Here is a 23,816-nt window from a genome sequence, read left to right as displayed (position 1 = left end):
TAGAAGACAGGTGGGAGGTGAGAGTTAAAAGAACAGTAGAGGGGGCACCTGGGTGGCTCAGTGAGTTAAGCCTCTGCCTTTGCTTCAGGTCATGATCTCAGGGTCCCAGGATCGAGTTCCGCATTGGGGTCTCTGCTCAGAAGGGAGCTTGCTTCCCCCTCTCTCTCTGCCTGCCTCTCTGCCTACTTGTGATCTCTCTTTCTCTGTCAGATAAAAAAAATAAAATCTTAAAAAAAAAAAAAAGGCACAGCAGAGAACAGAACTAGAACTGTTAGGTTAAGCCCACTCTGAAACTCACTCTTCCTCTGGACTTCAGTTGTGCAAGCCAATACACATACTTATGACAATTTGCTTGGGACCCTGTCAGTCATAGTTGAGGTCATCCTGATGGATAAGACACACTATAAAAGCTACACACCTGGGGACCCTCAACAACCTTATCAGAATCTGTCTCTAGGACGTACTTACCCGGTGTTGCTTATCCTAGTATAAGAATATTTGCATTGGATTTTGTTTTTAATCTTTAGCCACTGTGGATGAGCTCACCTTGCCCTTGACTTTGCCTTACTTCTTCCTGCCTCAGACAGCAGTCAGAAGCCTGGACATCCTGCTTGTAAGAAAGAGGCCCCAGTTTTCCCAGAGTTCCCACTCATCCCAGCCTCCCAGGACCATTCCCAGCACAGCAGCTCTACCAAGCTTCAGGGTCCAAGTACTCCCAGCCCTTTAGCAGACACCAATTTTCCTAGACCAAAAAAGTACAAGTTTGGAGGTTTTTAGAAGTTGTATGGTGGTCTCTGCTTATACCTTAGTTATTGTTTCTAATATGATGCCCTCAGATGACCAGTATCCAAATCTCCAGTCTCATTATCAGATGCTTGTTAGAAATGCAGGTTCCCAGGCATGCTGAGTAGTGCTCCTGGGTTCCCAGCCTAGCCCATGGTTATCTCACATTCTGCATTACCCCAAAGACAGCTCAGCTTCCAGCCTCAGCATCTGATGAAACGGAGACCACAGCAGTGAGAGCAGGAGCCTGGGAAAAGAATTAGGAGTCAAAGGGACAACCTGGAAGTGTGATGGGAAGATGCTAGACAATTTTGGAAACTCGGAGTGGAACTGTGCCTGGAGGCAGATGCAAATTACAACAGTCATTTGCCTCCCAGTTTCCGTGACTTTTACCTTCATGCATGCTCTACTAGCTTTTGCTTCTGGCATGATTTGCACCCAGACATACCCAGCATCACGATGTATCCCTCCACAAATCGTAGAGCTGATGACAAAGAACTAGGTGAAGGATAAAATGTCCGAGACCGAAAGGTCAAAGCGAAGTTTTATAAAATGGCAATCTACATGTCACAAAAGTTTTGCATGAGAGTTAGTACTTTCACAAATGTGAAATATATTTCCCAGTTCCACAGCACACCTCATTTCCCAAGTCCGCGCCAGTTCATAGTGCTCATTTCGCACTTTGTGTGGCTTTATAAGTTCTTTCCCAGTGAAAAAGAGAAGACCACCCACTTCCTTCCTTTTTCTTATGAAATATATTTTACACAGTGACTGACACAACAAAAAGCAGATTATATGGGGAATAACGCCTATAACTTCTGACTGCTAACTTCACTCAGAATTGGCTTTAGGGAGACTGTAGACACACCTGGGAAAAAGTGTTCAGCACCATTTCTTCTTTTTCAGAAAATAATGGAATGGAAATTGAAACATTCTATTCTATAATCGGTTTATTCTGGAGTCGATTCAAAATAGATATTTAACAGTTCATTCTCTCAGATGCTCCCCATACCTAGAATTAATCCCCTTTTCTCCTTTATAACAAACCTACATCCTCTTCCCTGCCCTTACTACTCCCGTTCTCATTGGATATTTTTTGTTTTAAAGATTTTTTAAGAAAGAGAGAAGGGGGGTGCCTGGGTGGCTCAGCTGGTTAAGTGTCTGCCTTTGGCTCAGGTCATGATCCCAGGGTCCTGGGATCAAGTCCCACATTGGGCTCCCTGTTCCATGGGAGCTTCTGCTTCTCCCTCTACCTTTGCCTGCTGCTCTGCCTGCTTGTATTCTCTATCAAGTAAATAAATAGAATCTTTAGAAAAAAAGAAGAAGAAGACGACGACGACAACAGAGAGGGAGGGAGGGAGGAATGAGCAGTGGGGTGGGGCAGAGGGAAAGACTCTCAAGCAAACTCCCCACTGGGCAGGGAGCCCCACACCGGGGTTTGATCTCATGACCCTGAGATCATGACCTCAACTGAAATCAAGAGTTGGTGGTTAATAAACTGAGCCACCCAGGTGCCTCCTCCTTAGATATTTTGACACCAAAACTATTTTTCATTTTCTTGCTCACTAGGGGCAAATCAGTCTGAGGTCACACTTGCCCCCCATTCTCGAGCCCTATGCAATGGTCTAAAAAATTCATGTAATGGATTCTAATCCTGGACTGAGTTCTTAGATTCTAGTTTTTAAATTACATTGCAAACACCAGAGTTAATCGGAGCTTTCATGTTAGAACTCAAATTCAGGTGTTACCATCTGGGCCTTCTGATCACCGATGTCACTCCCATCTCTATTCTCTAGGTTAGTAGTTCCCAAAGTGGATGTGAATCAGAATCACTGGAGGAGTTAGTTCAAAATAGATTTTCTGACACAAGTCTAACATAAAAAATCTGATTTTCTCCCTTCCTTCTTATTTTTATTTATTCATTTTTGTTTTTTGGCAAGCTCCCTGAGTGAATCTCATTACAATCACCCAAGGACTCATTTACTGAAGACATTTGGGAAGCACTTCTCTGGCCCTATTGATTCTTACATGTGCATCAGGAACACCTGAAGGCCTTATTAAACTACGGACTGAACCCTCAAAGTTTCTTGTTCAACAGATCTGGGATGGAGCCTGAGAACTGTGCTTTTCTAACAACTTTCCAGGTGATGCCGATGCAGGTCTGGGGACCACACCTGGAGAACCACAGCTCTAAACCAGGTTACTTGTACACATGTTTATTAGTCATTAGGTTTTTTTAATTATGTAGCCAAGGACTGGGCTTCAGAGGAAGGAATTATCCTTTCAGATCAAGGGTAACACACCCAGCTGAACATCATAATCACCCAGGAGCTTTTATTTTCTTTAATTTAACATTCAATTACTGGGATTAGGCTTATGCTTCACCCCAGAACAACTGAATCAACGTCTCCAGAATGCCCTGGTAATTTGTATGGTTTTGAAGTTACCCAGAAGATTCTGATTACATGGATTTGAGAACATGGCCTTAGACAAGCCAAACTAACTTCCACTAAAAATTATCTGAAATTAAATTTTAATGGGGCATCCCACATTTTCAGTTGTGCATCTGGCACCCTTACTCAGCTGTATTTGTGAACAATTTATTTCCTCTGTGTGTTCCATCTCTTGCGCAACACAGCCCCATTTTAAATGCTCAGGGGCGGTGGTAAGGAGTGAAAGCCATGTAAACATGATGTACTGGGTGAAAAAGAGAAAATTAAGATGTTTCCTCAGGAAAGAAACACACACACACACACACACACACACACACACACACAGAGGAAAATTCATTAATCTAGACAGCAGAAACAAAATCAGAAAGGAAAAAAACTACTGTCTGTTAATGGTTTTTTACCAGACGATTTGTCAATTATACAGTCAAAAGAAACCCTGGGGAATAAAAAGACACCAAAGATGCTATTAAAATGTTCCAAGTGAAGCCATATATAATTAATTTCAAACAAGCATAAGCTATGAAAACTCAAATACTTCAAGGTGCTGAGTGAAAGGAGGGATAAATCTACATCAAGCTTCAAAACTGTTGCTCCCAGGTGAGTCCAAGATTAAGCCAGAGACAGGGAGATAATGATGTCTGCTCCCTCCCTGTTTTATTGGAAGCTAAAGAGCCTTAAGAGGAGATGCTTCCAGGGCATCAAGGACGAGAAGAAACAAACATACAGCCCAGCACCTGACATCAGCACATAACCAAGAAATGAGTCGAATGAGTGAAACAAAACCAAAACAGAGAAGAAAAATTCACTGATGCAGAAGACAAAGAATTCAAAGGAAGTTATTTGGCAAACCACCACATAGCCTGCATAACCACCATTAGTACCACGGTCACTCCAAAGCAAGCAAATTTCTCTTGATGCTGTTCTGCCATTTCATAGGTTAGTCATCAGCAAACTTCTACTGTGAAGGACAAGATAATGAATCTTTGAGATTTTATGGACCATACACTCTCTGTTGCATCTACTCATTCTTACTGTTGAGCGTGAAAACAGCCATAGACACTTTGTAAATGAAGACGCGACTGTCTTCCAATAAAACTTTACTCACAAAAATACATGGTTCTTGTGAACTGAATGCTTGCGTCCATTCAAAATTCGTATGTTGAAACTTCAATTCCCAATTTCATGGTATCTGGATGTGTGGTCTTTGGAAGCTAATTAAATCATGAAGGTGGAGTCCTCATGAATGGGACCAGAGCACTTATAAGAAAGTGAAGAGACCAGACTCTCTCTGCCCTGTATGAATGTAAGTAGATGGTGGTCTTCAAACCAGGAGGAGAGCCCTCACCAGATCTCTGACCTGCCAGCACCTTAATCTTGGACTTTTCAACCTCTAGAACTATAAGGATTAAATGTTTTTAAGCCACATAATCAACAACGTAGTTGTTACAGAAATCCAGCAGACTATAAGTAGTAGGACAATTAAAAAAAAAAAAAAAGTGGTAGGACATGTTTGGTTCATGGACCATAGTTTGCTGACTCCCACCATAGGTGAGCCCACGCAGCAAGGATAGCATCATTAATGTATTCTATGGAGTGCTCAGTGTTCTGAGGGTGGATGCTCAGTAAAACACCAAAAACAAAAACCAAAAAACTCCATTTACTCATCCCCAGAACATACAAGGGTAGAGAGTCTGAAGATCACCCCAGTTGCAAAGGCAGGAAATTCAGGATTCTGGAAATAGAAGTTGTTGAGACTGTTAAAAAAGGGAAAGACGAGACAAAGGGACCAAACATTTTAGCACATTTTCAGAGAAAAGTTGACCCTATGGGGGAGGGGGCCCCTTGACAGTTTCTTTGAAGTTTAGCTGCTACTGGGGAGGAGGCCTCTTAGGAGGAGTTGTTATCCTTCTGCATCAGAAAGGCTTGGGACGCTTGGGTGGCTCAGTCATTAAGCATCTGCCTTTGGCTCAGATCAGGATCCCAGGGGGCTAGGATCGAGCCCCATGGCTGGGATCGAGCCCCATGGCTGGGATCGAGCCCCATGGCTGGGATCGAGCCCCATGGCTGGGATCGAACCCCATGGCTGGGATCGAGCCCCATCCCTCTCCAACTCCCCCTGCTGTGTTCCCTCTCTCACTGTGTCTCTATCAAATAAAATAAAATCTTTAAGAAAAAAAAAAAAAAAAGGAAAGGCTTCCCGACTTTCTCAATTAACTAATTCACACTGAACATCCCAGGAAGTGTCCTTTCCAAAAAAGAAAAAAGCTAGGTCACTTTGGCATGGAAGTTTATAATTTAAGCCAGAATATATCACCCATGGTACATGGAAACATGACTTCAGTGACCTTCTTTACAACACTGGTAAATGTTTTATCTGAGGTCACCAGGTCAGTCAAGAAACACACAAGCATGCATTCTACATTGTATAATTTAAAAGCTTTTATTTCCCCCCCAACATGAGCAAATGGGTTTCTTATTAGTTCAAGTAGAAGTCTTCTTCCTATAGCTAGTTGCCTTTCTCATTGACTATGTCATTGGTGGGAAAACTGCATTCTCACGGGGGAAGGGTGAGATTTCATAGAGACGCTCTGAGCTTGTCATGCACAGTAAGGAGACGGTCTGGCCCCGTAGCTTCCAAAAGTCTTGGAGTTGACGAATCCCTTCAGCTAACAGCCTGGGCAGGCAGGAGCAACACAGGCTCATCGCCACCCACCCGTCGCAGATGCTGGCAGGCTCCTCCGGCTGCAAGTGACAAAATGCAGCCCCTCTGTCCAGGAAGCTAGACGATCTCCTCAGTTCCTGCCACGTCCCCTTCCTCGATCCCGTGGCCTGATGCAGAAGTGTTCTAGCCCAGCAAACAACTGGCTTCCGCTTTGGGGTCCAAGCTGCAGTCTTCCAGTACGAAAATGGTCTTCACTCAAATGTTCAGAGTTCACACAGTTTTTGGCCTGTGCTTCAGGAGGCGGTTTCTGCTCTCCTAGGAACAGTGGCTTTGCATCAGCAGAAGCACAGAGACCCAGGCAAGCGCCGGTAAGGAGGGCGTGAGGGCGCCGCTGCCAGATGTTCTCTGCGCGTGCATCACGGCGAAGACCGCATTCGTGTGGTTGGTGGGTAACTCTACGTTACAGATCATGCCTTCACAGCAGGACCTGCACTCCTGTCACAAAAGCAAGACGACAGGGGAGAGAGAGTGAGCAATGGGAAAGAGAGGAAAGGCTGAAGCAAAGAGCCACTGAAGCAAGCTTCTTCAGCGCTGAGACTGGACAGAATTAGAGTTCACCAGCTCATCCAGTCTACGAGAGTGTCAGGCCCCCTTGAGTAACTTTCCCCCCGACTGACCCGGCAGTACGGATGATCTTGAAGTAAGGACGAATCTTTTCATTTAACAGAGATTTATCTGCAGCGAGCCAAGCATAAGCACGTTGGAAAGAAGACGAAGGGGAATTGAACAAGACTGCCTGACTGAGTCAACAAATCCTCTAAGGTTTGTAAGGAAACACACTGAAACAAAAATGAAAGCGAGGAACCTTTTGGACTGGTCATTGATTTTCTTTCTCCATACTACTTGTTAGGGGATAGTAATGGCTCTCTATTGTCTATACTAACACCTGATTCCTATCATTACAGCAGCAATGGCTTGCTAATTATAGCTGCTGGGTGGTGAAAAAGGCTTGCTCCCTCCCAGCACAAGATGTTTTCAGGGGAAGCAATCTCCTGTCATAATACCTGGAATGATGCTTCAACCTGATAAACCTAGCCAGCCATTCACAGAGGCTTCCAGGCTGGCCAGCTGAGGAAAAGGCAGCAGCTCCGAAGTACCTTTATCGGCAGCTTTCGACCCTGGGTGCATAGGAGGATCTCCTTGGGGAGCTTTAAAAAAGAAAGATGCTGATGCCCAGGACCCCAGCCTGAAGTTCCGTTTTGGCCCATCTGGGATCCCCATCCCCCACGACATAGCTGTGAAAGTTCCCTGGGAGACTATCCTACGGAGCCAGAGCCGGAAGCCACTGGTGTCAGAACCACTTTCTATACACATCGACTAAATCAAACTCTACAATCTCGTGAAATTAACACACTTTTCAAGTAATTTTTTTTTCACAAACATTTCAGAATTCCAGGCATATAAAAGAGGAAAATTGCTCATTTAGGACGAGAAAGTCGAGATAGGGTGATATAAAATCTATCTATAGTTCATCCTATTAAACAGATGAACTCTTTCAGACTCTCACTTCCTCATCTAAGCTGAGGTAGGGGGTAAGACCAGGAACTCCTTAGTCAAAGTGTCCCCACTTCCCTCTCCCCACCTTCCAGCTTCCCTGGGCAGTGTGCTTGCTGATACCTGGCCAAAAGCAAAACCTGTGAGTGGGGCTCTGTGGGTTTGTCATTCTCTCATGGATGGTTTGTTCTCAGGCCTCCAGAGCAGACTTCAATCTACCCAAAGTCCGAGGTCTAGGGTGTAGTTGTGTGGCCTGGGAATTACCGGTTGTTTTTTGTAATGTTATTTTTCCTTGAAGGACAGAGAGTTTGCAACTTCTCTGTGGTCTCCGTTGCATCACTGTCAGGGAGTCCTTCCCCAAAGACTAAACACATACACCATCTCATTCATCCTTCCTGCCTTTCCATTATGTGTAACTAGCCATCAGGAACAAAAAACCTCAGGACAGTTACTTTACACACACAACTCCTTACTGTATGTTCAGAATCTCGGCTGTGGTGGCAGCCAACAAAATGACATTCGCTTCTGGAGGCACATTTTTTGGTGATGGATGTACTTCTTCCATGACTGGTGAAGTGGTGAACTGTCAGACAGTACTGTGTATCTAGGCAAGAAGAAAAAAAGCAACCTCGTGTGTCACATTGCAAAAGAGAGACTCGAAAATCACTTCAGAAAGGACTAAACTTCAGGACGATCCTTAGGTTTCCAGGCAAGAGGGTTAATGGGAGGCGCGGACACCTCGCCTTGGGTGTCCGCTAAAGCTGACCTTAGGTCTGCTATTTCGTATCAAAGTGCCTGTATCTCCCTCTCCCCCTATGAAACACAGGTTCTAGGACTCTATGAAACGAACGGTGTAAATGCAAGGGGCTAGAGCACTTTGGTGTATTATTCAGCATTTGTTTCTTGTCGACCAAGAGGCAAGAGGTGAAATGAAAAGCAGATATTTCAAAGTATACATCAAGACCAGCTTCCTGATGTACGCTCCTACCCACACTCTAATGCCCCCAGCATGTTTGACTTTTCCTGAGTCGTCCCATTTTTCTCCTCTTTCTTTACTCGTACTCCTTCTGTCCCCTCCCTGCCACGAGCCTAGCTTATTTCTACAACTTTCCTTAGGGCTTTAAGCACTCATGTTTTACTACTTTGAAAGAAAGTGATCTCATTCACTATCCGAGGACCTTCCGCTTTAGTTTCGCATCTCTCCGTAGTGATCTCAGGCCACTGCAATGCTCCTTAGTTTACTGAGAAGGGATGACAACAGCAATATCATAAGATGGGGGGAGGGGGAGACTTGTTTAATACGGAGAACACCTGGCTTCACAGAACGGCCTCGGTCACAAGTGAGCCCCTTCAGGTCCTTCACGCTCACTCTCTTTTAAATAAAATGATGTTAAATAAAAAGTATGCTGATATTTCGATAGGGTTGTTGTAACTTCAAATAATACTAACACCTACCAAGTGGGTACCAGCAGCTACACACTCTAACATGCATTCACCCAGCCAATCCTTACGATAAGCTTTAAGACAAGTCATATTAATACCATTGTACAGATTAAAAACTATAACAACCCAAAACCAAGGCCCACAGTTCCATCGGGTAGAAGGTGGTGGAAGGTAGGATTCTAACCTGGGCTGTTTTCTAGGGTTTTGTACTCTTCCCCAGAACACTATTCTGCCTCTCAGCACACTCAGTATGAAACCAGATGGTGGTGTGGGGCGCTCGACAGGAGTAGCTGACTTCCGCATTCGGAAGGAAAAGGAATGACTGTAATGTTTTGGAAAGGCATTTCAACTTAGACTTCAAACAAAGGAGAGCTGAAAACTGGTAGCTGTGTTGTTCATATAAAATGTCACCCGTGCTAAAGCAGCCCTGGAAAGTCAGAACAGAAGCCAGGGTAAATAAAACAAGAAATGTCATTCTTGTCATATCCTGTTACACAGAGAACCGCTCTTAACAACACTGACAGACCACAGAAGGAAAACTCGAAGGTGAAAAGGAAACCTGAGATGACATCGAACAATGGCTGTGGGCCTGTTTGCCCCAAGAAATGGTTGACTATCACTCCCCTAAATAATGTCAAATTGTACGAAATTACACCCTCGGTTAGAATTTCAGATGGTTAGTATCTTTGGGGCTTGACTGGAGAACAGTCAAGAATGTACCCTCATGCACACTGGAACATGGGGTTATTTCATGGTGAGCTCTTTAAACAGCAGGTGTTCAGGGTGGACCTGGAAGAGTCCACTGGCTTTGCTTTCCCATCTCTGACATTTGCTTGGTGGTGGAAAGCTGCAGCATTCCTCTTTTGTTCACATATTTCAACAGAGATAAAACTCCAAAACCCCAAATATCCATGCACGTTCCCATTAAAAATGGCTTTGATGAATAAATGACAATTTGGGGCGTTACGCACAGACCTGGGGGAACAGTGTTCTGATACAATTCAAAATAATACGGTCTGTGAAGATGAAGCACAAGAAGTTGGACACCAATTTACTACTGTGTTCATCCTTACCACCAAGTGTTTCAGGGGAATTTAAAGCAAATACCAAAAGAATGATACCCACCTTCTGAAATAAGGTAATAAAGCAAGCATCAGTCAATCTTGAAAACTGTGAAATAACTAAGATACATTTCTGTGCAAAATGTAGAAGTCTCCAAATGCATAACATACATTCATGTATTCACAAGCACATACCCAATTGAGGGTTACTCTACGGAAACATAAAAGAACCTCAAGAAAAAATTATAATAATTATTTTTGAAAAGAAATCATGACAAATACTGTCCAAGTAGATGTCATAACCATTTGTGCTAATTTACAGAATCAGGGTCCCAGGCCCCAGAAAGGTCTGCAGTGTGGACTATTTCTTGGGGCCACACACTGGCTTTCTCTGGAAGAGGTGAGGCTATTTCACTGCTTTATGGAATATGATACAGAAATTTCCAAAAGAGTCAAGGTAATAGAACACGAAAACTGGTCATCTTTAACCAGTTGGCTGGTTGGCTTTTCTCGGGCTTTTAGGTCTGAAAACCTAAAAAAAAAAAAATAGTACCTCCTAAAAAAATGTGAATAACCTGATCTTCTTATAGCTCTAAGTAGAGCTTTCCAATTCCAAATCCCCCATCAGCATATCCGGTCTGCCTTACCGCCAAGTCTGTATATAATAAATCACTGAACTTCTTGTCCCTCGATTCCTACCACCCTAGCCCCAGGTGCCATCTTCTCTTGCCTGAAGACAATGAAAGACCCCATCTGGTGTCCCCTTCTACTCTTGTCCCCAACCACCCGCTCTTCACATAGCAGCAGAGCAGTATTTTAGAACACAACTAGTATCCTGTATTTCCCTAGCATACAACCCCCTCCTGCCTTCCCATCACATTTATAATGAAATCCAAATTCGACCAGAAAAAGAAGATCCTATGTGCCCTGGTCCTTATTTCCATGAGACCCCTTCTCTATCTCCCACTAAGTTTTAACGGCCCGTCTCCGTCCTGTTAACTGAAGAGGCCAAATCTCGTTCTCTTGCAGACTTTGCATTTGGGGTTCCCTCTTCCTAGCATGTTCTTTCTACAGATCTCTGCATGGCTGCCTTGTTTTGGTCAGTCAGGTCTTAGTTCCTCAGAGATTTTCCTGACCACCTAATCAAAGGCACGTGTTCATTCTATCAACAAATATTTACTGAGTGCTTAGTATGGGCCAGGCAACTGGACTGGGCACTAGGGATATTTCAGTGAACTAAGCAAACTAAGAAGATACTCAAATGTTTGTCAAATGAATGAATGAGTTACCAAAGCATCAATGTATCTCAAGAGTATAAAAACCTTTCTTTGTTTCAGCCAGTTCATATGACTTTCCTAGAGGTATCATCAAGCATTTCTGAAATTCCTAGAATGCCTTAGACAATATTGTGGTTTATTTGTTCTGCCTGATAAACACTATTTAAGAAATTCTCCTTGGAGACACATACACATTGACAAATTGAGGGTATGCCATCAGTTTCCAAATACTGTCAGAATAGTCTAATATCTGCATAGTCTCTTAAATCTCTGATTGCTACAGAACATCATCAGCCTGTTGATATGCTAATCCCATTATATATGGCATGTCTGCTCAGGGCCAGACATGAGAGGCCTAAATAAGGTAGGATCACAAGAGCGTCTTCCAAACTCAGCACACTTACTTTGTGGACACCATTTGTCTTCTGCCCATCGATTGCAGTTATAATTATCTCCTGCATTTTCACAAGTAAAACACTTGAAGCTGTTTGGAAATGGCGTAGCTTTAAAGAAAAATGCACGGTGAAACAGAAAGGTTACAAAGGACAAACTTTCAAACATCAAAGATGGCACAAAATTAGCAACTTTTGTTAGATCAAACAGAACGTACAAGCCATCATCCTGAGAACTGTTGTTGCTAGCGAGCTGGACGTAACTGCCAGACTTCGGAGCATGTTTTTTATTCCCTTTTCTTTAAATACTTTGCCTACTTATCTACTAGAGAGTACGGAAAATGATTCCACAAGCCATTCTGAAATATCGCTCCATTACAATTTATAACTTGGGAATAAGTGCGAATTGAGAGAACGGGCAAGGGTGGGGATAGTGTCAGAACCAATAACTTGGTACAGAGTGGCCCCTGAGAAGAACTAGAGGCAGATAAGTGTGAGCTTGAATTCTACTCTTCCCACTAAGTAGCTGTGTGGTTTTTATATTTCCAAGAAATAATAATATTTACAGTAACCCTGACAATAAAGATCCCCAGGACATGCAGAGGAATCCTGAATATTAAACAGGAGGTTGCAATGAAAATATCTAGGAGAGACCCTGCCCCCCTGTCAAATCATGCTAGTTTCTGTCCACACGCCCTTCCATTACAGCAATCTCACTTGATATATGTCAATTATCACAGCATTAGACCTCAGTCAGGAACGTAACATTTCCTATAAGGATGGAAGTAATTCTCAGGCTCTTATGCTCAGGCTAGAGTGTTACAGAAAGCGGGAATTATGACTGCTGGCTATCTGCATTGAAAGCAACTAGAATGTCCTTTTTGTCTCTATCCTTTTTTTCTTTCCTACCTTGTACCTTGTTGTTTTAATGAGCAAGAAGTCAAAAGTATAATGAATTTGACATTTCTTTACAAGCCATGATACAAAGCCTTGTGTAAAACTTTCAATTCTTCCATTTCTGGAGGCAGATAAAGATCAAGGAGAACCCCAAACCACCCTAGTAACCTGACCACGCATTGGTCAAAATTTTTTTTTCATTTTTTTAAATGTGTTTTTTTCTTATCATAAAATTGTATTAGACCTAAAAAGTTGAAAATGTATAATTTAGATTTTATTAAAACTATGTCTGTGCCATGTCATAAATAATGTAATATAATCATAATATAATCGTTGCTAATTTAGAAATGTATAATAAATGATAGTCAAGGTGTGTGTGTGTGGTACACTTGTGTACATGTGTGTGTGATATTTATGTATATGCACATGCACACACAATGTCCTAAATAATAAAAAAACAAAGTAAAGAACAGTAATGATATAGGCTTCATCTAAAAGTAGTATAGGGGTGCCTGGGTGGCTCAGTCAGTTATATGTCTGACTCTTCATTTCAGCTCAGTTCATAGTCTCAGGGTCATGGGATCGAGCCCTGCATCAGGCTCTGCATTCAGCACGGATTCTGCTTGAGATTCCCTCCTTTTCCCTCTCTCTGCCCTCTCCCTGCCCACATGCATGCTCTCTCTCAAATAAATAAATAAATCTTAAAAAAAAAAAAAAAGGTAGTAGTATAAATACAGTGGTTCCTAAACCTGGCTGTGCATTAATAATATCAGGAAAGCTTTTCTAAAATGAAGAGGGGGTTGGGAAGACAAAGAAGAGAAAAAAATAATCTGCATCCACCCTTCTGACGACTGAATCTCTGCAGAAGGGACCAGGGAATATGTAGTTTTAAAGTCTTTTATCATGACTCTGATACTCTTCCAGGTGTGAGAACCCCAGGCATCGGTGTTTCAATCAAATAATTGTTGTCTACAACAATCTTTCCCTAATAAAACATTATCAGAGAAGTTTTACTTGTCTGAAGAGAAAGGAAGACAGAGGATATCTGTATACAAGCACATATATGCACATATATGTATGTAACGTGCAGAGTCTGCTTGAGATTCTCTCCTCCTCTCCCTTGGCCCCTCCGTGTTCATGTGCTCTCGCTCTAAAATAAATAACATCTTTTTTTTTTAAATATATATATTTATTTTATCCTATAGATGATATTCACTGATACTTTTTTTTTTAAGATATTAGTGGGAAAGTTTTCTTTCTAATAGTGACTACACAGTATCAATACAAATCCAAGTAATCTGTCCCTCTAAATTTCAAATAAACTAATCTGTTCCAAAATTGTTAATGACCATTTGAAAGAATGTATCATTTAGGGGCGCCTGGGTGGCTCAGTGGGTTAAAGCCTCTGCCTTCGGCTCAGGTCATGATCCCAGAGTCTTGCGATCGAGCCCCATATCGGGCTCTCTGCTCAGTGGGGAGCCTGCTTCCCTTCCTCTCTCTCTGCCTGCCTCTCTGCCTACTTGTGATCTCTGTCAAATAAATAAATAAAATCTTTAAAAAAAAAAAAAATAATGTATCATTTATGGAGAAACTTCCTACAGCCAATATCCTTCTACAAGGAACAGATCAACAAAGAACACTGAATTTTCTCTGCTAAGCCATTCTTGGGAACAATATTTAAGAGCTTATTTTAAACAAGAACCCCTTGGAAACTTCAGCAGAAAGCCAAACCATTTTAAAGAAATAGAGCAAACTTCTGTCACCATGAATTACCCCTCGCCATGGAAGCAGGGAGGACTTCCTCGTTTATTCTAGGTGTAAACCAAACGTTCCAGAGCAGTCAAAGTTACGATAGGTGGAAAGAGGGTCTCTGAATGGTCACCCTGACCCCACAGCCGTGAACTATGACTTGACCAGTACTTACGGTCCAGAGGAGGCCTCACATTGTAGAAGTTGATGTTCTTGCCCAATGCCCAGTTTTCTGACAAGATGAAGACCTGGACAGCAGCGACAGCCAGAGCATGACGGAGGGGCAGCATTCTGACCTTGGCTGTGGGAAAATCCCAGACTCACATTTCTACGATGAAGAAAGAGAGAGACTGGTCACAGTTATCTGCATTTTGTGTATCAGTAGGAGAGTGTTTTGCTTTCCTTTGGAAATCCTGATTATTCAAATATATTCCACCATCTACTTGTTCTGTAGGGCCCATACCTATTGGTAAACGGTATTCTTCCCACACAGGGGAAAGTTTTTGTTGTTGTTGCTGCTTTTTTTTAATTTTATTTTAAGATTTTATTTATTTATTTGACAGAGAGAGAGAGATCACAAGTAAGCAGAGAGGCAAGCAGAGAGAGAAGAGGAAGCAGGCTCCCTGACGAGAGAGCCCGATGCGGAGCTCGATCCCAGGACCCTGAGATCATGACCTGAGACGAAGGCAGTGGCTTAACCCACTGAGCCACCAAGGCACCCCTGTTTTTGGTTTTTTAAATGATTTTATATATTTATTTGACCAAGAGAGATACAGCGAGAGAGAGGACACAAGCAGGGGGAGTGGCAGAGGGAGACGCAGGGAGCCTGAGGTAGGGCTCAATTCTGGGACCCTGGGATCATGACCTGAACTGAAGGCAGACGCTTACTGACTGAGCCACCCAGGTGCCCCCACACAGGTGAAAATTAAGCGATTACTGCCTTCTACTGGTCAGGCCTTGACACCAGCCAACAGAGCTGGAGCCAGACACCCAAAAGCCTTCCAGGCTCCAGTAGAACAAGCAGCTGCAGGGGTATGGCTGCACCCCATTCTCTCACTGCCTGAGGCTAACCGGGGTGCTTTGTGCTGAATCACCCAATCTCTTACTGACCAGGGTTCAGAGCATGGTTCCCTGAAGTTATACCAAGCCACCTTTCTGTCAACACCATTCCCTGAGTAGACACTCAAGTTTGAGAAATTCTGCAACATTTTCAGAACCTGGAAGGACTCATAAGAGTTGGAGCAGTGGGAAGCACGGTCCGTAAAAGAACAGTGAATTTGAGAAAGTGAGTCTCTGCTGGATCCCAGAGCACAAAGGCATGGAGAAGAGAAAGGAGTCACTGTAAGAATGCCATCCCCAGGGGCACCTGGGTGGCTCAGTGGGTTAAGCCTCTGCCTTCAGCTCAGGTCATGGTCTCAAGGTCCTGGGATTGAGCCCCGCATTGGGCTTTCTGCTCAGCGGGGGGAGCCTGCTTCCTCCCTCCCGCCCTGCCTTTCTCTCTGCGTACTTGTGATCTCTCTCTCTCTCTCTCTCTGTTAAATAAATAAATACAATATTAAAAAAAAAAAAAAAAGAACACCATCCCCACCTGTGTCTGTCATACCTGGTGCAAGAAGCTGCCAGTAGGTTCTAGAAGAAGCAGAATAAAAGTTCTTTGAAAAGCTGAAAACCATATAATGTTAGTCCCAGCCCACAAATACTACTCGCAGCTTTCAAAGACTTAAAGTAGGCAGGCTTGGTACCCATGAAACAACAGACGTCCACAGAGCACTGAGTAAGATGGTTCATCTTAAGTTCCCAGAGGTCCTACCCTCTAGAAGCAACCTGGTAGTAAGAAGCTCTTCAGGAGAGATGCTAAGAACCTACTGTGTCACCACAAACTTGTTCTCTTTGGCAAGGGGGAGGTGTGGGAAGCGGAAAAGAATGTAACTTGGAGTCCAAAGACTTCGGTTCAGGTATTGGCTTTGCTCTCTATTAGCTGCCTGAACTTGGGCAAGCTCTGGAAGCTCTATTAACCTCAATTTCGTCATCTATAATGTGGCTTAATAACACCTGTTCTGCCCACATGGCGGGGTAATTGTAAGCATCAAATATAGGCTCAGGTAGACTCACATAGGGTAGTGTAGTAACAGCACTTGTAATATGAGTCTGTGAAAATGCTAGAATCTTAAGAGTTCGATAATATTGCCTGAGTTCATTTTCTTCTTGCTGAATCAGCTGGTCTCAGTAGGTTTAGGGAATTTTTCAAAGAAGAAAAGTGTGATCTCTGCACCTATGAGCATAATCCTTCACATGGAGATTTTGTCTGAAGCCAGGCTACTAATGCATGGAATCTGGGGATTCTACTTTTCTTGTGTTGGGAGTAGACTGGTTTTCCATGTGTGGCTAAGGTCTATCTATGGAGATGGAACTGGATAACAGACAAAATACAGCCACAGCACCTCCATCCCTACAGACAGCTTCTGCCACTGAGAACCGAGTCTCTAAGGAAGTACTCAGTGTAAAGGAAAACCTGGCAAGCTTCAAAAATCAATAGTGCTAAACTTTATATACTGCATTTCATTTCAGTTCAGGACAGAATGAGACCTACTGTTTCTATATATTTTTTATATAACTTTTACATGAGAAAAATATATATATATATTTTTTCCTGGTTCCACTTTAGAAACCAAAATTGACCTTTCAGAGTTATCAGATTTCCAAATCCTATTCATATGCTCTTTCTGAAGAAATAGACATTTCTTACAGCTAACTGTATTACTCCTTACAAACAAGTCATTACACTGGTACAAATTCTACTTCTCCTATTCATTTCTCTGAGTTGGACAGTTCCATATTCATTATGAATCTGGATACCAGGAATGAAGACCCCTGCTTTACACCAGTGGGGAGTCTTTGAGTAGGGGAGACTAATCTCTCTTTCAAAAACCTCAAATTCACTGTGTTCCAATAGCCACCCTGTATGATGTCTATGATTCTAGACTGAAGAGGCATATTGTCTACATTCAGTCCCTTTTCCATCACTAAGCAAAGGTGGGACTTCAGACAAGTTGATTAAACTTCCCAAGCCTCAGCTTACCCATCTGTAGAAGAGGCATAACAACAGTCCCTACCCCAGGGTGTTGAAGCACAGACTAAATGACACCACGTGTATGAAGCACTCTACCGAGTGCTTGGCACATGGGCACTTTCTATCTCGTAGTAAACAGCATTGGCTCAAATACATCTTTCCAAACACAGCCTCATGCAAGTTCCTTAACCTCCCATACAACAACTTATGCATCTATAAAATGGAAGTAATAACATTTACCTCATAAGGCTGTGGGAATTAAATTAGTTGATATTGTGAAGCACTCTATCTCATCAGCTATGTTCGCCATTTTCTACTACTCCCCAGGTAAACATTCCCTCTGATGAACCAGAAATCACAAGCCAGAATCCCTGGTTTGCCCCATGTAATCTCTATGTGAGACAGAAGCCCATTCCTTCATTCAACATGGCATTACTGACATGTAGTGCATAGAAAGACCTTGTTATTACTGGATCTCCAACAAGGTCTTTGTTCTCATCATGTCTGCATTTTAGAAGAAGATAGGCAATAAATATGGGAAAATCATAATTTCGGATAATCCTAATTCTGAGATAAATACAATAAAGAGATGTGTTACAACAGGAGGAGCTACTTTACATATATGGTGGGCCCAGGATGAGAAGAAAGCATCCAAGCAAAGAATGAAGTGAAAAGATACCACGGTCCCAAGATAAGGAGTGTGCCTTGTTGAGGAACTCAGAAAGTGGTCAGTGTGACCCGCGTGTTCCCAGAAGGGGGTCCCAGATCATACAAGCACTTACAGGCCATGGCAAGGATTTGGGATCTAACGAAAATCAAGGAATTATTTGGTTTTAGATTTCTCTAATTTTGAAAAAATGCTTTGTCTCTGCAGAGTGATAAGTCCCAAACCCTTAGCCTTATTTCTAACTCCCAGAATAAAGGGATGCCAATAATAGAGAATGTAGAGGAATGTAGAAATCACCTATCTGGGAATCCCAAAGTCATCTCTGAATAAAAGAGTGGATGGGCAGACGACTTAAAATCAACCAAAGGAACAACACACCCAAGGATTAGATTTGTATTTGGGTAATGAGGCCACCATAGGGAAGGTGGCCTCATTACTGTTGTACAAGAGAGGTTCAGAGACTGTGCATAAAGACCCTAGCACCCTGCCTGGAACATCCCCTCAAAACATTCCCACATCGCTTCCTCTAGCCCACTACCCTTGAGCAGTAGTGAAAAACAAACTGTAGGAAAATTGCTTCCAAATGGACTGGTGTCTTTTCATTTTGTTTTCAGCTAAAACGGCACAGCCTTATTCCATCAAAATTCTCTAGAACTGCAGAAGTTTTACCTGTCAAATGAGAAAAACACTAAATAAAAACATCGCCTGTTTTCCAGAGCCGGCTCTATAACCCATTCCCCTATCCTGCTTCTCCCCTAAGTGCCCAGATCCATCTCTATCTGCTCTGCAGTGGGTAGGTTTGTGTTAACATGACTGTTTCATCTTTCACAACCAAAAGACATTAGGATAATGAAAAAGCAAATGACTAAGTATGGTATCTGAAAGTTGTTTTACATTTAGAATCATTTCACAGAGACTCTGAACTAAAAATCATCTGCTGGGACTCTGCTGAGTGGGCTTTCAGTGCGGTCTCGGTTACAGAACAAGGTTACAGCAGAGCTTGTATTTTGCTCCAAAAGGAAAACAAAAAAATCTTCATTCTGTTACTTTCTCCAGGACCATCACATAAAGCAGAGTTCTTCATAGGGGGGAGGGGTGACCTGTAAGCTTCTTAGGGTTATTTGCAAAATTTTGTGTCTATACATATTTTCTCCCTGGGCTGAGTATCTCAAAGGAATCAGACCCAAATGATAGTGAAGAGAGGCTGCATGCTGTTTCAGGATACAGCTGTCATGATTGGGTTTCCTTTGACTTAGATGTTTATATGTTTGGCACTAAGAAAATTCCGTACATACATCAGGGATGTGGTATACACTCCTCAAGTTCATGGGTAGCTCAAAAACATTCCTCCCCAGACAGAGCACATTATTTTTATACTCTTCTCCCAGATGGTAGGCCTGGTCAGAAACCCCTCACCTGCGGTGCTGCCCTTCCATTTGTTTTATGATCTTCTCTTTGGAAAGTATGCTAATTCTTGTTCCAGAAGGCAGTGTGCTTCTTTGCCAAAAGATGGGGTGCTTTCTGCAAAGCACCTTTATAGGGATACCACAGGGATGGGCAACTCTCAGGCCTTCTAGGAAATGGCAGGTAGCCAGATTTATAAACTTACAAAACCCGCTTGAGACTTTGGCCTACTATTGCCCAGAGTAAAGGACCTACACAGCACTTGGTCCAGAAGCATGACTATGTCTCAGGTCTGAGTAGTCATCATCATCTTGTCCTATACATGGCATCTTATGCATCCACAGAAAACGTGCAAAACTGATGGGAGCTTCAAGAAGCAGCATGCCCTTGACACCATAAATAATCTGGGGGCAGGAACATGACCTATGTTAATTTTAAATTACCTGGGTCAAGGCTCAGGGCATGGTAAATACCCTATAAACACCTTTTTGAATAGAACCAACATCTTAGCTATGACCTATAAGGAACGCTTCCCTTAGCAAGTAAGACAGAGATTGTGGGCAGTAAGGAATTGGTAGCATGTCCAAAGATAAAGAAATGGACTCACAAGGACAGATGAAAAAGAAGAGTCCAGATAGATGTGGTAAATACTGGTACTTCCTGCACAGTTGCTGAAAATGAGTCAGCAAGCCAAGGCTAACTCCAGCTGCCAATAAAACAAATGAAATGGATAATTTAAAGGAGGCAGCTCTGCTAAGTCCAACATGCCCATCAACACTCACATTCACACCTTCCTGAAAGCATCACTTATCCCGCAGTAAGACACTTTAATGACAAACTTTAATAGGCCTGGCTTCTCTTGTAAAAAGAAGGAAGGCAAAGTGGAAATTCAAAATGAGTGCTGAAATTTTACCCAGAAAGAATGGACTCGATGAAAACACTGCTCTCAAAAGGAGAAACTTGCCAGAAAACTTTACCATCCGCAACAAAGGTTATGTTACTTGTTTCTGGCTGTTGGGCCAGGTGGGCCAATGGAGATACTCTGGTTCTCATTAAATTCAAGAACAGCGTTTCATGGGACTTATGCCAGACTCTGTGCTAGTTCCCTTCTTTGCAGGGGGACTGAGTTCTCAACTGCTAACCTTGCCTGGCCATCAAGAGCCCCACTCCTAAGACGAGAGCTTCTACCTTCTCTAATCAGTAGTCTATTTCTGATACATGAAAAATCTTTCTTCCCCCTAAGTTTAAATATAAATTCCTTGGGGCACGTGGGTGGCTCAGTCAGTTAAGTGTCTGCCTTTGGCTCAGGTCATGATCCCAGTGTCCAGGGGCCAAGCCCCGAGTTGGGCTCCCTGCTCGGCAGGGACCCTGCTCCTCCCTCTTCCTTGGCCCCTCCCCACCCATGCTCACTTGTTTGTTCTCTCTCTCTTTCTCTCGCAAGTAAATAAATGAAATCTTTAAAAAAAAAATACATAAATCTCTTTAAAGATATTTAATCTAGCCTTTTTATGTGCCTGGAGCAAAATACAGGAGAGAAATTAACCTTATACCCAATCTATTATTTTCATCAGAAAATACAAAATCTCCATGGACAACAACATTCACTAAGGAAAAATAGGGTCATGACTCAACCTCTCATTACCAGCTTACCCAAATCTTAAAAAGTAGTAGGACTATAAGTCATGTTTTTATACCAGGTACTCTGCTGAGCACTTAGAAAATAATAAATAAGAGACATAATCCCAGTACTCACGCATATCATTGGGGCCAAAAACTCAATGTGAGATGTGCCCGTCAAGGATTAATATAATCATTTTAAAAAGGAGGAAAAACAACAGACTTTAGATTCAGAAAGGGCACCCAGAATAAAATTCTGGTTCTACATATATTTTTTTTTACGGGATCAGCATTTTTTTTTAAGTTTTTATTTCAATTCCAGTTAGTTAACATACAGTGTAATATAAGTTTCAGGTGTACAATGTTGTGATTCAACATTTCCATACAACACCCAGCGCTCATCACCCAAAATGTCCTCCTTAACTCCCATCACCTATTTAACCCACCCTCTCACCCACCTCCCCTCTGGGAATCATCCGTGTGTTCTCTATGGGTAAGAGTCTGTTTCTTGGTTTGCCTCTTATTTTCCCCGCTTTGTTCATCTGTTTCTTAAACTTTACATATGAGTGAAATCATATGGTATCTGTCTTTCTCTGGCATGATGTTGACAGTGATGTTGACCATATTTTCATATATCTGTTGGCCATTTGGATGTCTTCTTTGGAGAAAGGTCTAGTCATGTCTTCAGCCCATTTTTTAACTGGATTATTCATTTGGGGGGTGTTGGATCTTTTAAGTTATTTATAGTATACTTTGGATACTAACCCTTTATCTGATATGTCATTTGCAAATATCTTCTCCCAATCCATAGGCTGCCTTTTAGTTTTGTTGACTGTTTCCTTCACTGTGCAGAAGCTTTTTGTCTTGATAAAGTCCTGATAGTTCATTTCTGCTTTTGTTTCCCTTGCCTCGGGAGACCTATGTAGAAAGAAGTTGCTATGGCTGATGTCAGACAAATTACTGCCTCTGTTCTCTTCCAGGATTTTTATGGTTTCAGGTCTCACATCTAGATGTTTCATCCATTTTGAATTTATTTTTGTGTATGGTTAAGAAAGTGATCCAGTTTCATTCTTTTACATGTAGCTGTCCACTTTTCCCAAAACTATTTGTTGAAGAAACTGTTATTTTCCCATTGGAGATTTCTTCCTGCTTTGACAAAGATTAGTTGACCATAGAGTTGTGGGTTCAATTTCTGGGTTTTCTATTCTGTTCCATTGATCTATGTGTCTACTCTTGTGCCAGTACCACACTGTCTTGATGATTACAGCTTTATAATAAAACTTAAAGTCTGGAATTATGATGCCTCCAGCTTTGCTTTTCTTTTTCAAGGTTGCTTTGGCTATTTGGGGTCTTTTGTGATTCCACACAAATTGTAGGATTGTTCATTCTAGCTCTGTGAAAAATGGTATTTGTATTTTGATAGGGATTGCATTAATTGTGTATGTTGCTTTAAATGCGTTATGTAGTATTGACATTTTAACAATATTTGTTCTTCCAGTCCATGAGCATGGAATATATTTTCATTTCTTTGTGTCATGTTCAATTTCTTATGAAAACTATAAATCCTGCTTCTACGTTTACTAACCAGGTGACCACAGAGTTAAGAAATACTGTCTCCATTTGTCAATAAGATAAGGGAGGCTTAGAGCCATGTAGGTAAATTTCTTAAGCTGTTGTAGGAATTGGGTGTAATCACGCAGGTAAAGCAGCTTTTACTTAGATGGCGTTGAAGAAATGTTAGATCCTACCCTCTCTCCCCATTTCTTCAGACATCATTAGCAGGAGAACAGAGATAAGATTAAGGGATATAACTGTCCAATTCTGTTCCATACTAGCTGGACCAAATCTGGTAAACAGTATTGATTTCTTTGCACTAATTTCTAAAGGATATTTAGGAATTATCTTTCTTGCAACCAAATGAAAAGTTGGAAGGAATCCAAGGTTCTTTCCACTTCTAATATTTTATGATTTTTATGGAAGGATACTAATGAAGATTTCCAGTTATACCATAAAAAGTCATAAATGTAATACAGTATTCCCATATTTCAGATTCCTGCTATAATGTGTAGAAGGATAAAAACTTTTTAAAATCTCATCAATCATAGGATCAAAAATTCACAGAAATGAATATCTCATTTCTAAATAGCAGGCTGCACATTTTACAGTGCTAAAAAGTTTTTTCTACTACATGCAACCTGATAAAATGTCTAAAACAGTGCTAATATTAAAATAACATTATGCAAATGAACCTTAAATCTAATCGTGAGTTAATACAAGGCAATAGGTGTGCAATTTGGGTGGGAAAATAGTCAAATCAATTCTAAAGACAACTATCTAAACGTGATTCAAATTTTAAGAAAAAAAAAAAACTAAAAAATAACACCCTTCCCACGTAATAGCTTTTCTACTGAGTTTTTGTCAAAAACATGAGTTTACATGTTTTGAGAAGGTTTTGATGACACTGGAAGAGATGGTTAAGAACTCCACATGAACAAGATTAAAAAGCTTAGATGATTAGGAATTGGATAATGTGCTCCTTCTAAAAAGAATCAAGATTGGTTTGCCAGGTTTTATTGAACTATTTGGACAAACGGTGGGAACCTAATAAATAGATGTTAACTGATTAAATTTGAGAGTATCCTTCATACAGGTGAAATAATTTTTGCTCAGTTTATATCCATAAATGATTTTTAGGAGGCTTATGCCAAATCACTTATGCATTGAAGCTCTCAAAATGCAGAGTAAAAACCTTATTAGATGAGAGAAAGATCTTAACCGCTAAACTTC

General features: G+C 41.8%; 1 protein-coding gene across 8 annotated transcripts in view; it reads right to left on the bottom strand.

Moving 5' to 3' along the window:
- Positions 1–5,654: 5,654 nt before the first annotated feature.
- The window catches only part of LYPD6B (LY6/PLAUR domain containing 6B), a 173,719-nt gene continuing 155,557 nt past the window's right edge, over positions 5,655–23,816 (bottom strand). For 4 of the 8 annotated variants that reach the window (XM_080798815.1, XM_080798812.1, XM_080798814.1 and 1 more), the window contains 4 exons: positions 14,447–14,599; positions 11,638–11,736; positions 7,926–8,056; positions 5,655–6,393 (listed from right to left, as the gene is read on the bottom strand). In XM_080798815.1, coding sequence (XP_080654941.1) covers positions 6,214–6,393; positions 7,926–8,056; positions 11,638–11,736; positions 14,447–14,561 — 525 coding nt within the window. In that variant the 5' untranslated portion in view covers positions 14,562–14,599 and the 3' untranslated portion in view covers positions 5,655–6,213. The remainder of the gene's footprint in view (positions 6,394–7,925; positions 8,057–11,637; positions 11,737–14,446; positions 14,600–23,816) is intronic. The other 4 variants (XM_080798816.1, XM_080798819.1, XM_080798818.1 and 1 more) reach the window with 1 other exon arrangement.

This window comes from Martes martes (assembly GCF_963455335.1).
Source record: "Martes martes genome assembly, chromosome: 3".
NCBI classification, from domain to species: domain Eukaryota; kingdom Metazoa; phylum Chordata; class Mammalia; order Carnivora; family Mustelidae; genus Martes; species Martes martes.
The sequence above is the reverse complement of the archived record's forward strand: the minus strand, read 5'-3'. Positions and strand labels throughout refer to the sequence as shown.